The sequence below is a fragment of the Melanerpes formicivorus genome, unplaced genomic scaffold, assembly GCF_026170545.1.
Source record: "Melanerpes formicivorus ecotype bairdi unplaced genomic scaffold, bMelFor1.0.p_v2 SCAF_21, whole genome shotgun sequence".
Classification (NCBI taxonomy): Eukaryota; Metazoa; Chordata; class Aves; order Piciformes; family Picidae; genus Melanerpes; species Melanerpes formicivorus.
The window spans coordinates 4,637,416-4,650,678 of record NW_027142373.1 but is presented as its reverse complement, the minus strand read 5'-3'; the positions used below and the strand labels follow the sequence as shown (position 1 = coordinate 4,650,678).

Below are 13,263 nucleotides of genomic sequence, written 5' to 3'. Positions count from 1 at the left end.
CCCAGATTGTCCTCTGTGGCTTTTATCTACATGATATTATGGATCTTCCAGGGAAATAAAAAAGTCCATTTTAGACTGGAAAGGTTTTGACAGAGCTTGGAAAAATGCATTGGCCTGTGTTCAGAAAACTTGAAGAACAAACTCTGAAGAATCTCAACATCTTTAGAGATTTGCTCCAGAATCCCTTGACCTGTGAAGCCCTGGCTAAGTTCCCAGAGGAGCTGCTGGCAGAAGATACAACACTGCATGTTCTGCATGGCTACTCCCAGCCTGGGCACCATCCCACCGAGCATCAACAACAAAATGAAAGCACCAAGATGATTTTTCTTCACTGAGCTTGGAGCTCATGTCCAGGCAGACATTGTAATACACAAAGCTTCCTGTGTTTGTCATGTGGGTAAAATTGTGATTGTTCTTGGATTTCTTGGTCTAACTGACTGCTTATCTGCTGCTCCCTCCACAGCTATTTACCTAGCAAAGAAGAACATTAAGAGGAAAGGGATTTTGGAAGAATATGAAAAGGTAAGGAGAGGTTGTGCTTGTTCCACTGCAAGTCCCTCCTTTGCTACAGCTTTATCCTTCTCTTGCTAATGAATAGAGCATGGCAAATAAAAAAATAATCACCTCTTCAGTTGCATGAGGTGTTGCTCCTGCAGTGTCCAGAGCCAAAACTTTGTAAGGGAAAAAGTGGAATAAGTACAGGAAAATACTCTGAAGCCAGCAATCATTTTAGCAGGGATAATTGCCCTCCTTGCAGTGGTATTTTTGAACTCTTGCAAGTCATGTAATTACATTCAGAGCAACCCAGATTCCTTGGCTTGGTTGTCAGCCTGGGGTAGCTGAGCTGTGGAGAGTCAAGCAAAGCCTAGCACGGGAGTGCCTTGTCCAGAATTTTCACACTAACTGCCTTTATTTTTGTTGTTGTTGCTGTTTTGTTTTTATTCCAGGAACATTACAACATGCTCAATCAAAAAATAAACTACAAGTGGGATTTTGTCATTATGCAGGCCAAAGAGCAGTACAAGTGAGTTGACTTGCAGTCCTTTGGTTGCCTCATTGTGGGGGTATGGGGAGGAAGAACTTCACTGCCTGGGTGAACAGCTGAACTGCTGTTTAAAAACATAAACTGCAGCCTTGAAAGAACTTAGAAGTGCCCCTCAGGATTGTGAAACAAACCTGCCTTTCCTGTCAGCTTGGGGTTCCTCTGTTTAACAAGCAAACTTTGTTCACTTCACTTACTGAGTGAAGGATTTCACCTCACCCTTGCCCACTGCACCTGAATTTCTCTCCCTGCCTGGCATCTGTCCACCAAAGCTGAGGAACTGCTGTGGTGTATGAGAGCACAGGTGGCAGGAGGGGTGGGGGGAGAGCTGCATTTCCTGCCACGTTTTCAATCAATTTCTGCATGTGCATGAACGTGCGAGGACAGGCTTTGATTTTGTACCTGATGGGACTCCCTGAAGAGGCTAGAGTGTGAAAACCTTCACTAGAGACAACTTCTTTTAGCTCGAGGGTGTTCATGAGCACATGTGAATCAGGCCGCTGGACTTTGGACCTGTTCTGGGTCTGATTAAGTCACTGCTTGCACATGTCCCACAGCTGAACTGGATGGCCTGGATCAAGAAGCAGCCAATGTTCTCAGCAGGGACTTCTGGAGAAAACTCTGAAGTGCATTCTTGGGCATCCATCCAATGTGGCTTGGTGTTTGGGAACTGAATCCTTCAAATTCCCAAGAAAGTTAGTGAACATGAGATGGGATCCCACCTTTAGAGAGAGGAGCTGTCCTATTTCTGTGGATTCCTTTTACCTTTCTTACCTCCTGGTGTGTCAGGCACTGCCTGTGCTGTTCAGCAGCATTTCTGTCTGCTCTGGGATGACAGCCAAGCAGTCAGAATCCAGCTCATCAGATAACTGTCTCATTAAACACCAGACTGTTGTTCTTGTAAATTGAGGTCAGACTTGGGCTAAGAGATGCCAAACGCAGTTTTAGATACCAAGACTGTGTCTGAACTGGTAGATTAAACATGTCTGAGGCTGTTTGATGATGATGCTGGGGCAGACTGGTACAGAGCAGCCTGCATCCACCCTCTTAACCACAGCAGGGTGGCCACATGCAAACACAGCCTTTTAGGAACACTCCCTTGTCCATGCTAAGTCCTAAACTTTGCCCAGGACTTGTCTGGGAAAGAATTAGTTGGTCCAATCCCAAACCATGCTAGTGCTTCTTACTTTTAATAGCAGAGGTGATTTGGGTTTTACTGCCTGGGAACACTGCTTAGTACCGTTTCCAAATCCTTTCTGTGAGAAATATCTCTCTTTCCTGTGAGATGTGTCCAGAATCTATCTCTGCCTGGCAGTCCTCAGATACTGCCTGGGCACATCACAGCTGGAAAGACCATGAGGCAGCAGGACTGACCACAAGCAGTTGGGTTGTTAGCATAAAGCTACCAAAGGGCTAATTAAAAGAGGATGTGTCTGCTCCCAGCTGAGCTCAGGATGGTGGTGATTTCTCAAAAGCTACAGTCATGTGTGGCCATGTGAACAGCATGGTCTGCAGGCCAGAATTAGCGAGGGCAAGATGTGAGCATCAGAGCACTGTGCAGTGGGGCTGGGACCCACAGGGCAGGGCAGACTGGAGGTGTGTCCCCTTCCTTAAACCACTGGTTTGAGGAGAGCAACATTCATGAATTCCCTTGAGAGAGTCAAATGGTGTTCTTGGCTTTGCAGGGCAGGGAAGGAGCGAAAGAAAGCGGACAGGTATGCCCTGGACTGCCAGGAGAGAGCCTACTGGCTTGTCAACAGAACTCCTGTGAGTAGAGGGTGTGGGTGGGTGGCTTTAGTGCCTTGGTGGTGCCCACTCTGCAGGCACCTGAGACAAACTCCTGCATGCTAAAGGCCATGGGCTTGGTCTCTGGGCTCTGCACACTGTCACCTTTCATCAGGGAAGGGCTCAGCCCAGCCCTGTCCTGACTCCACACCACCTTCCTCTTTGATTACTCTGAGGAGCAAAGGAGGGAGGTCCAGCTGCAGCCTCCATGCTTAGAGGAGAGCATTCCCAGATCCTAATCAGAGCTTCCCCAGGGCACAGCTGCCTGGAAGCTGCACTGGGACTTGGGGGTCTCCTCATGCATTTCTGTGAAGCAGAGCCTTTGAAACCACTGAGTTACAAAAGTGTGGCTGTTTCTTGTTCCTAACAGCCTGGCATGCTGGACGTCCTGGAGTACGGAGTGGACCGCGTAACGGATCCCAATGAAAATAAGGTAAACCAGGTAAGGCAGCTTGGGTTTTTCTTCCACACCTTCTAAATTTGTTTGGGAGGATCTAGACAATATGCCTGGGACTGTGGTTTTTGGGCACCACAGGCTGAGTCAGCTCAGCTGTGACATCCTAGCAGGCCAGAGGTTGAAGCTGTCTCATTCTCCCAGGGGTGGGGCACTCAAAATAGGCTTTGGCAGCTTCTTCAGGGTTGAAAATACTTTGTCAGCTTTCTTGCCACACCAGTTAGTGTGAATCTTTAGCTACAGGACATGTTTTCTTTGCTAGTGATAGCAAATTGAGGGATCCTCTATCTCCAGGTGCTTTTTGCTGCCTTCTGGTCAGTGCTGAATGAGCTGTGTTGGGTGTAAAAGGATCAGAGGTACGATCCAGGTTTAAAATAAAACCTCCCAAAGGGTATTGTGTGGCAAGATGATGGAGAAGTTGGTGTGGTGGGCAGGAGACAAAATATTGCCTAAAAATACATATTCTATAGCTCAACCCTAAAGAAGCAGAATCAATGAACCATGGAGGCTGTAACTGGTTGAGAGTCCACTGTAAGACAAATGCAGAGTGGGTGAGGAGCTGGAGCCGCTCTTCACTTTCTCTATCAGCCCTTTTAAATGCACAAATAGAATATCACTTAAAAGTACTCATTTGGAAGTGAAGTCTCTCAGCAATTAAATGCAAATGTTGCTGTCATCACACTCACTGTATTCCCACAACTTCTCATTTTTGTAACAGCCTTTAAACATCTCAGCAGCCAGAGGCAGGATAATTGCTTTGGCCAACTGTGTTCTGTTACTATAGAGACTGAAAATGAGCAAAATGTAAGGTTGGGATGTATTTTAATTTTTGTGTGCTATAAGTAGCAGCTGCTGAAAACCTTTATTTATTTATTTTTAAAGAGAAAAGGAGTGGTGGAAAGGGAGGAGAACACCAAAGTGGAGTAAGCCAACTTGTTGCCCACAGTTTTACAGCTGTTGTGGAGAAGCAGTTTGTAGGTTTGCAAATGCTCTTTAAGCCCATAGCCAGCTTCTTGGTAGGACTGAAGTTGTGAGCTGAGGGATCTCTGTTCAGTTCCCACCCTGGACATGAGAGAAATGGTCAGTTCCCTTCATTGTCAAGGACACCGAGGAGGACGTGAGCCAAAAGACATCAGCGTCAGGGAGACTTCACTGACTTTCTTCTTTAAGCTGGGCTCTGAGCTGTGCTTCCTCTCTGGAGGCTGAGCTGAAGGGGGAAGGTTCTTCTTGCTCTTCTTCTTGCTTTATAAAGAGCAAGATATGCTTTTGTCATACACCAGACACCCAGAAGCTCCCATAGGGCCACCTTTGGTCTGGCAGCTTTATGCTGGCTGCCCTCACACACACCTGTGGCTCAACAGCCTTTGGTGAGCACAAAGGATGGTCCAGGCTCTACTGGTAAACCCTGAGCTGGGCTGTGCTTTGTTGGCTGCACCTTAACCCTGCTGAAGGCAGTGCACAGCTTTACTGATGTTTTCTGTGAGCCCAGTTTCTGGCTCTGGCACAGGTGAAATGATGAGAGCAGAAAAGGAGTGCATGGATGCAGCACCCATTTATTTGATTTGTGGCTCTGTTCCCCTTCAGTCTGGCTTCTTTTTGTTGGCCAATTAAGTTGTCTTTCATCTTGACTGCCAAGAAAGGAAAATATTCCTGGTGATAATTAATTTCTGACATCAGAACGACTTCTTGGAAGCTGATACTGGCATGAACATCTCTTTCACTTGCTGCAGGCCCTTTGGTGGGCTGCCCCCTCCCTCGCTGATCGAGTCCTCTGGGGACAAACAGGTGCTCACACTCCTTTGAAGGGAACTTTTAATGCTGACCCATAGGCATCCCTCGAGGCTGTAATGAATTAGGAGTTGTAGCTGGGCAGGAGGAGTAAGGCAGAAGTAGCCATCCATTGAACAGCTAATTAAGGGATGCTTCAGCCTTTTGTTACCCAGGTCTCATGATCAAGCCTCACTGCTGAGAGAGTTACCAGGCAACTGCCAGAGCCTGCTGATTCCCCTGCAAGTACACACTCAGCTGCTTCTGCCTTCTGGAACCAGAGAGTCGTTCTTAAAGGTGCCTTTAGCTTAGCCAAAAATCACTGCCCTAGATTCAGGGACTACTGAGGAAAGTGCCTTGGCTTCTTGTATGCAGCAAATCAGCCACAGATCATCCCTGTCATTTAATTTGTCCCTTTGGTTGCCTGCTACACACATACCTTCTACTGCATCACTCACATCTGTTGAAACAAGAGTCAGAAGCAAATAGAGAAAATAGAGGACAACAAGCAATTTGGCACAGAACTGGGCATATGTTACAGAGCTGATCTCCAGCAAGTACGTTGAGCTGGTCTTATGCTGGACATCTGAATTTGCCTGAGGGGGCTGGAGCATGTCTTTAAAGTCTGGAGAAGGCAGAGGGGACTATATCAATGTTTATCCCTCCCTAAGGGATGAGGACTAAGAGGATGGGGCCAGAATCCTCAGTGGTGCCCAGAGATAGGACAAGGGGCAATAGGCACAAACAGGAGTCTCTATGTGAACATGATGAAAAACTTCCTTGGTGTGAGGGTTCAGGAGCCCTGAAGCAGGCTGCCCAGAGAAGCTGTGGAGTCTCTTTCTCTGCAGAGATTACACACTTATCTGGAAACTGTGATCCTGGGCTACCTGCTGTGAGTGTCCCTCCTTTGAACCTCCACAGGTTCCATTCAACCCCCTCCTTCTGGGATTCTGAGACTCTGTGCAGAACCAGGACTGTGTGCATGTTGGAGCGCTGTTTGCCATGGCAGGGGCAGAGGGGCTGCGCTGCCAGGTTTTTGCTCTGGGGCATGGCTGAGCTGTGCTTGGCAGCTGGTGATCCCCATGGTCATCACCACAGCTTGCTGAGCTGTGTGCATGGGAAGAGGGAGCCCAGGGCAGAGTGTGACTTAGAGTGTTCTGGCCCCAAACGAGCTCTGGGTAACAGTGGCCTTGCTTGTTCTTCCCTCTCAGCTCCTCTGGGCACACACAAAAGCTGTTGTCCAACTGTTTGTGGCCTCTATAAGCACTGAATGGTGGCCAGAGAGGCAAAAACATGATGGCTATAACTGTTATCTCCACAATGTGGTCAGGAAGACCCACAGGGAGAGCAGAGGAGGTCCATGGGAATGGTTAGCTGGGAATTAGCAGATGTCCAAGCTTTTGTAGGAGCTCATGGCTTCAGCTGTGTCGATCAGCTCCAGCCACAGGGTTCTTGGGCAGGTCCTGGCTGGCTCCCAAGTGAGCTTTGTGGTGGGGCCATGCAGGGTGTCCAAGTACTGCTGCCTGTCTCAGGATGGAGGATGTTTAACAGCACAGGGCACTTGCCTGAGACAGACCAAAGTCTTTCACTAATTGCCTTTTTGATTTGAAGCCTGCAGGGCTGGGAGCTTAGCTCTGGTAATTGTGATAAGTCGCTCGTTAAGGGCATTGCAAAATTAATCTCATTATAAGAAATGGCTCCTTTGTTCCAAAAATTATTTCCTTCCAAATGAGGGAGGGTGGGTGGCTGTAGAAGGCACTTTGTCATTGCTGTTGCCAGTGGCAGGAGGTAAGGATGGGGATAACTGTCAGTGCTCAACAGGACACAGTATTCAGGGTCCCTGTACCAGCAGCAAAGCTGGAAACTGTTCAGGGGAACACTGTGGGAGAAAGGGAAATGAAATGTTGTGCAGCTTTGAGGTGAAACAGCTGAGATCCTTCCCAGTTACTGTGGATTTGAGAATTGTAAAGGGCTAAGCACAGCCAGCACCTGCAGCCCTCAGTAGAGTGTTCAGTGCTGGGCTCCTCTTTGATTCTACTCCAGTGCAGTGTGTGCCACTGCTCACTGGTGCTCAGCCCTTCTTGTGCCATAGACCCTTTTGTGTGTGAGCCTTGGCAAATCCCCTCTCCACCCTGGAGCACCCCACCAAACCTCCCTGATTTTCCCAAGACCAGCTCTCTGGAGGGCTTAGGCTGTGGCAGGAGGAAATCCTTGGTGCAGGATGCATTTTTAAAGAGAAATCTTTCCCTGCTTGCAGACATAGCATTAGCTTTGATTTTTCACTTGCTCACATGCAATTTTTCTGTTGTGCTGCTGTTTTAGTTCATGCCTTTCTTGCTCTGTAACATTTCACTTACTGTGTTCTTTTTCTCTCTCCCACCAGCTGTTTGTCTCGTGTGTGTGGTGTGCTGCCTGCCTCTAAGACCCCTTTAGAAGATTACACAACTACCACGTGAGCTGCCTTCAAGCCACTGTGCCAGCATCCAGCTCTCCTCACCCTGCTGCTCCAGGCCTGTCCAGGGCACCCACGTGACCAAATAGAGGAAGCAACAAGAGGCCTTTTAGATCTGTCTAATGATTTTGATGTGTTGATCTTCCTAAAATAAATGCCCTGGTCACACCTAAGTTCCATCAAATGGAACAGTTCAGCTGGCACTTGTAAGTCTGCTGGAGCCTGGTTTGTATCTTGGGCTCCCTAAGGAGATAGTGAACTCCTGTTGTGCAGGAAATAGCAACTCTGAAACAGAAAGTTCTCTAAAGAGGACACTTCCAGGACAGTAATGGCAGTGAATTTCTCTGTGCAGGCAGGTGATTATTTTTGTTGCCTTCCATTTCTACAGTCCATCTGAAACAGAGATGACACTGCAGAAATGGAGGAAGAAATCATGTCTGTGTGGAATGCCAGGTTGGAAGGGAACCCAAGGACCATCTGGTCCAGCCTTCCTAGGTGATAGTGCAGTTGAAATGGGCTGGCCCAGCACCCTGTCCCCAAACTGTCCAGTGTAGGGAATCCACCACTTCCCTTGGGAGATGATTCCAATCTCTAGCTGTTCTCATGAGGAAAAACTTTCTTTTAGAGCCCAATGGGAATCTCCCCAGTACCCAAGTTACTCCTCCTGGGAGAAGCAGACTGACTGTGGCATTCAACACAAGATGCTTCATCCCTCACAAACCACATTTCTCAAGGCCCTCTGCAGCCCCACATCTGCCACGGGGTTAGGACAGTTCTGGGCTGCAGACTGGTGTGGTTTTTGTTGGCTAAAATGGCAGATGGAGAACTGAAACCCTTTAAAGGCTGACTTAGGGGTATCCCTGTCTTTTCCCCCCTCTCCCTCCTCAAGTTTATTTCACACAAAGTAACTGTGCTTCAAAGGAAGCTGCCTGAATAAACACCCTGCAGTTAATTCCTTGCCTTCAATTGCTTGCTCGTTTGTGGATGACATGTAACACAGCCTGAGCTATTCACATCACCACGTAAGCACCCTTTGCACAGCAGCTCCTGCTTCTGAGGCTTTTAATTGTGGTGTTTATGTTTTGCCATGTGTTGGTTCCTGTCTCCTTCAGCTAATATTGAGTGATCTAATCTGTGTCTCGTAAACGAATCTATTTTAGCTCCATTAGAATAACCTCTTAATTGAAGGCACACAGGCAGGGTGTGATGGAAGAAGCAGTGCTAAGCAGTAAATGCAGCTAATGGAACAATTTGCAGCCTGTGGATGCTCTTAGCTTTGATGATACCTTGATTAGCTGAGCTGCTCTGCTTGATTTTTATTTATTTATTTAACTTGTAATGACAATTAATTGGAGAGGGCTGCATGACAGAAACCCTGCAGTGGGGTTTTCATGGCTCAAAGGGGGGCAAGTGAAAGCATCCAGCTCCATTTCATGGCTTCTGTTTCTTTGTCTTGCAGAAAAAAACAATGGAAGTCTATAGGAGAGAGGTAAGTTGCCCTTCCCTTGCTTCACGGATTCATAGAATGGTTTGGGTTGAAAGGGACCTTAAAGATCATCTAATTCCAATCCCCCTGCCATGGGCAGGGACAACTCCCACTAGCCCAGGTTGCTGAAGGCCTCTTTCAACCTGGCCTTGAACACCTCCAGGGAGGGGGCATCCACAACCGTCCTGGGCAACCTGTTCCAGTGTCTCTATCTGTTGTAGTTAGCCCCTGGGAGGGAGCATGTTTGAGGTTCACATAGAGACAGCTGTGCTTTCAGATCTTCATGCTCCTAACCATGGCCATGTCTGATCCCTCTCAGATCATGTACTATCAGCAGTCCATCATGAAGTCCAGAGTGAAATCTTCTGTCTCTCTTGGAGGGTAAGTCCTGATTTCCTTCTGTCCACACATTAATTAGTCTTCAGCACTTATCTCCTAATGAGATGATGAAGCTCTCTGCTCTGAGCTGGTGACTCAGTCAGGGAAATGGATGTGGTGACCACACACAGTGTTTGTGCTGTCTGGCTGCCCTGCTTGGGTCAGGAGACACAAGGCAGAGGAGGGATCAGAGTCCCAAGTCATGATGAAAAGGCTCCCTTGAAGCTAAGGAGAGCTTTGCTATGGAAGTCTGCAGAGCAGCACCAACCTACTGGGTGAGATTCCCTCTGAAATCAAGAGATGTTCAGACTGGGCAGGGCTGGGCTGTGATGCTTGGGACTCAGCACAGCTCTGCAGTCTGGAAAGGCAGCTGTGCAGAGCCTGTCTTGTGAGCATGCACCATTGTGTCTGTCCTGTGCAGGATGAGTAACCAGCAGAGACAGACTGACCTACCTGTCCCTTGTCCCCAGCCTGCTGGGCTGGATTCAGCCCCAATGACTGTTTTGGCTCATTGGTGGTGCTCACCAGAAGCTGACACACACCAGAAGGGGTGGGCTGGTCCTTCTGTGTTAGGAAGGAACACATGCCTCTCCATCAGTGTCCAAGCAATTAATTAACAATTCCTCTTCTCAGTGGGAATGTTTCCTCATCAGATTCTTGATAAAGCCAATGAAGTGCAAAGCCCCCGGTCCTGGAGTTGGCTATTAGTGTGCTTGCCACAGGCATTTCTTACCTGGAATCTCCTGAGCTGGCCAGCTGCCCAGAGCTGCAGTCCATCCCAGCAGTCTGATTTACATAGCCATTGCCACCCAGAGATTCCTATCAAGATAAACAGGGTGCTTAGGCCTGTTCCTGGGAGAAGATAGTCGGGGTGAATGAAATGGAAGAGTCTGGGAATCAACTGTCTCCTGAGAACCACAGCTTGCAGCAGCAGTTCTGCTCCTTTCATTTGTCACTGACTCCCAGGTCACTTAAAACCCTCCTGCCTCCATTTTTTTCCATCTGTGAGCTGGAGAGACCTGGCTACCTTCCAGGAATTTTGTGGTGCTTAACTGTTTGGCAGTGGAGCTTTTCCCCTCATTAGTTCTAGTCTTCTGATGGGATAATGTCCTGTCACCTAGACCGAAAAATCCCCAGGAAGTTTGGATCTCCACCTCAGCTGCAGGACTGGGTCCAACTCGAATTATTACTGATGAGCAGCGTTGCATCTCAGGTTTAGGAGGAGCTGTGGAGCACTGATCATTAAAAGGACGGAGCAGTGCTACCTGAGTTGACAGGTTTAGATTTGTAGCTTGATTAAGATGTATGGATTGGAGGGAAGGCTGCAGGTGCTGAGTGCCTTGGCATTTCCAGGGAGGAAGATAGGATCGAGCACTCCCTGCCAAACCTGCGCTGTGCTTTGTGCAGTCCCATTGTAGAGCTGCAGGATCCATGCCAAGGTGCCTGTTAGCAATGGGCCCTTGGACAGTGTGCTCCCAGCTTCCAGCACATGAAAGCAGTTTTGGCCTGGAAGGGATTTGTAATGCAGAAACCAGATTAATTTTTATTTTTTATATTTTTTTTTAAGAATGAAAAAGGGAGGAGAGAGCTAAAATTCCAGGACATTAGTGAAATTGGTTGTAATTACAAGTCTGGCCAGCTTAGAAGGTAGAAGTGTTTGTCTGGTTCCTGCTAGGAAAGAGACATTTTTACTTTGTGCCAAGCCCTCGGAGCCATTTACAGAGGAATGAGCCATGTGGTAGGTGAGTGGTGGAGAGGAGAAGCCAGGATGTGCCCTCAGCATTCCCTCACCTCTCCTGCAGCTCCCTGGGTTCTCCCACAGCCCATGGGAAGGCTGTGAAGAGCCCACCCTGAGTGAAAACACCACTTGCTTTCCTCTTCTCTGGCACTTTCCTCTGTCTAATGTGTGTTACAAAGGATCAGACCTTTGCCAGTTGGCTGGAGAAGGAGACAGAAGCCGTTTAGGGGCTTAGTCCCACTTGAAATGGAAGAGTCTTGTATCTCCCAGCCCTTGAGCTGGCAAAGTCACTGCTTTGAAAGACAACCAGGAGATTACTGCTGGGAAATGGAAAAGATTAAGTGTGCTAATGAATCCATTTCTCTAGTAAGGCAGAGGGCACATTCCAGATCCCTGTGCTGATGGGGCTGTACCTCTGAAGGTCTCCATAGTCTGTGCAGCCAGGGTGGCTGCCACTCTGCTTGGAAATCAGTGGGTTGATTATTTTTTGTGCTGGATTTACTTGCAGGCTTGTGAAGTACTCTGAGCAATTCCTCTCCAGTGATCCTATCCTGTCTGGATGTCTCCCCAGTAACCCCTGGATTACAGATGACCCTGACTTCTGGGATTTCAATGCAAAGCTGTATGTGTTTGTATTCTTTTGGCAGCTTGTGGTTTACCCTGACCTTTACACTGATAGACATCAGAAAAGGGAACCTCTGGTTTTTGTCATGGCCTCTGATCACGAGCAGGGAAACATTCCCTTTCTGACATCACTAGGCCATGCTAAAGAAACTGCCTCTTAGGAATACTCCATGCTGAACTCCCAGCATTATCTCCTTCAAGAGGAGCCTTCCTTAACATGACAGAGATCCCTGAACTGCTGATGGGAGTGTGCACTCAGCCCATGCTGCATGGCTCTAATCCTCCCCTTGAGTGAATGAAGCCCACTTTTCCTGCCATAGGAATGGGATATAAGCACTTTTCCTCAGGTACAGCACTTGGTTTAGAGTTAACCTTGCTAATTTTGGTGCTGCCAGTGGGACAGAAATTCGAAGTTCAACTACTGGCCCTTGGTCTTTGCACAGACCTCAGGCTGCTTTCTGAGCAGAGAGTGGATTGCAGGCACATACTGGTGGTCCATCCCTTCTCTGAGGTCTGCCTTGAATTTCCATTCAGATATTATTTGCTAATTATCCAGTGGCACCTCTGGGTTTGAAGCACACAACATGTTACTGGTTCTCATTTGAGACTGGCAATCCTCTTAGAAATCTCAGTAGACAGCCCCAAAGGGACTCCACAGGGTGCCTTGATGAGAAGCAAAGCTTTGGGCTCCTCCAGAATGGGACTGATTCAAACCACCAGCAAAGCTGGGCTGTCATTTGTGACAGCAGTGTAAATCCAAGGTAAATCCTCATCCCACTGCCTACCAATTTGTTGAATCCTGGCTTACTTGGTGGGCTGGGCTGACTTTAGGAGCTCATTACAGCCATTCTGGAAAACAGAGAGTGCTGGGAAGTCTCATGGCATTCCAGCAAAGGGCATTTTGGTTTTAATGAAGCTGCCAAGGAGCTGGGCTGCAGGAAGCTGGCAGTGCTGTTTGTTTTCACCCTGTGCAGGGTGGAAATCCCCACCAGAATGCGGGTGGAGCGGTGGGCCTTCAACTTCAGCGAGCTCATCCGGGACCCCAAAGGGAGGCAGAACTTCCAGCTCTTCCTGAAGAAAGAGTTCAGTGGTGGGTCTGCTGTGTCTCTGTCTTTGTCCCACAGCAGTGGTGGGAGTCCATGAATCCCTACCTTTGCAGTAGGTGCTGTGAGTTGAGGCAGTGACATTGGTGAGGCCATGCCTTGAGTGTTGTGTTCAGTTTTGGGCACCTCAATACAAGAGAGACACTGAGGTGCTGGAGCCAGTGCAGAGGAGGGCAATGAAGCTGGGGGAGGGCCTGAAGAATAAATTTTATGAAGATTGACTGAAAGATCTGGGGCTGTTTAGTTTGGAAAAAGAGGAGGCTGAGGGGAGACCTCATTGCTCTCTACAGCTACCTGAAAGGAGGTTGTGGAGAGGCTGGTGCTGGGCTCTTCTCATATTATCATTCTTCTGTCATTACTGATATCATGTCTTCTATCATTAGTGACAGAACAAGAGGCAATGGCCTCAAACTGCAGCAGGGCAGGGTTAGACT

The 13,263-nt window shown here is 48.1% G+C and overlaps 1 protein-coding gene across 2 annotated transcripts in view; it reads left to right on the top strand.

Annotated features, from left to right (window-relative positions):
- The window catches only part of LOC137447543 (regulator of G-protein signaling 9-like), a 29,584-nt gene that overhangs the window by 10,045 nt on the left and 6,276 nt on the right, over positions 1–13,263 (top strand). For both annotated transcript variants that reach the window (XM_068151145.1, XM_068151146.1), the window contains exons 6-13: positions 464–522; positions 948–1,024; positions 2,728–2,809; positions 3,198–3,260; positions 8,960–8,989; positions 9,306–9,367; positions 11,611–11,724; positions 12,701–12,816. In XM_068151145.1, coding sequence (XP_068007246.1) covers positions 464–522; positions 948–1,024; positions 2,728–2,809; positions 3,198–3,260; positions 8,960–8,989; positions 9,306–9,367; positions 11,611–11,724; positions 12,701–12,816 — 603 coding nt within the window. The remainder of the gene's footprint in view (positions 1–463; positions 523–947; positions 1,025–2,727; positions 2,810–3,197; positions 3,261–8,959; positions 8,990–9,305; positions 9,368–11,610; positions 11,725–12,700; positions 12,817–13,263) is intronic.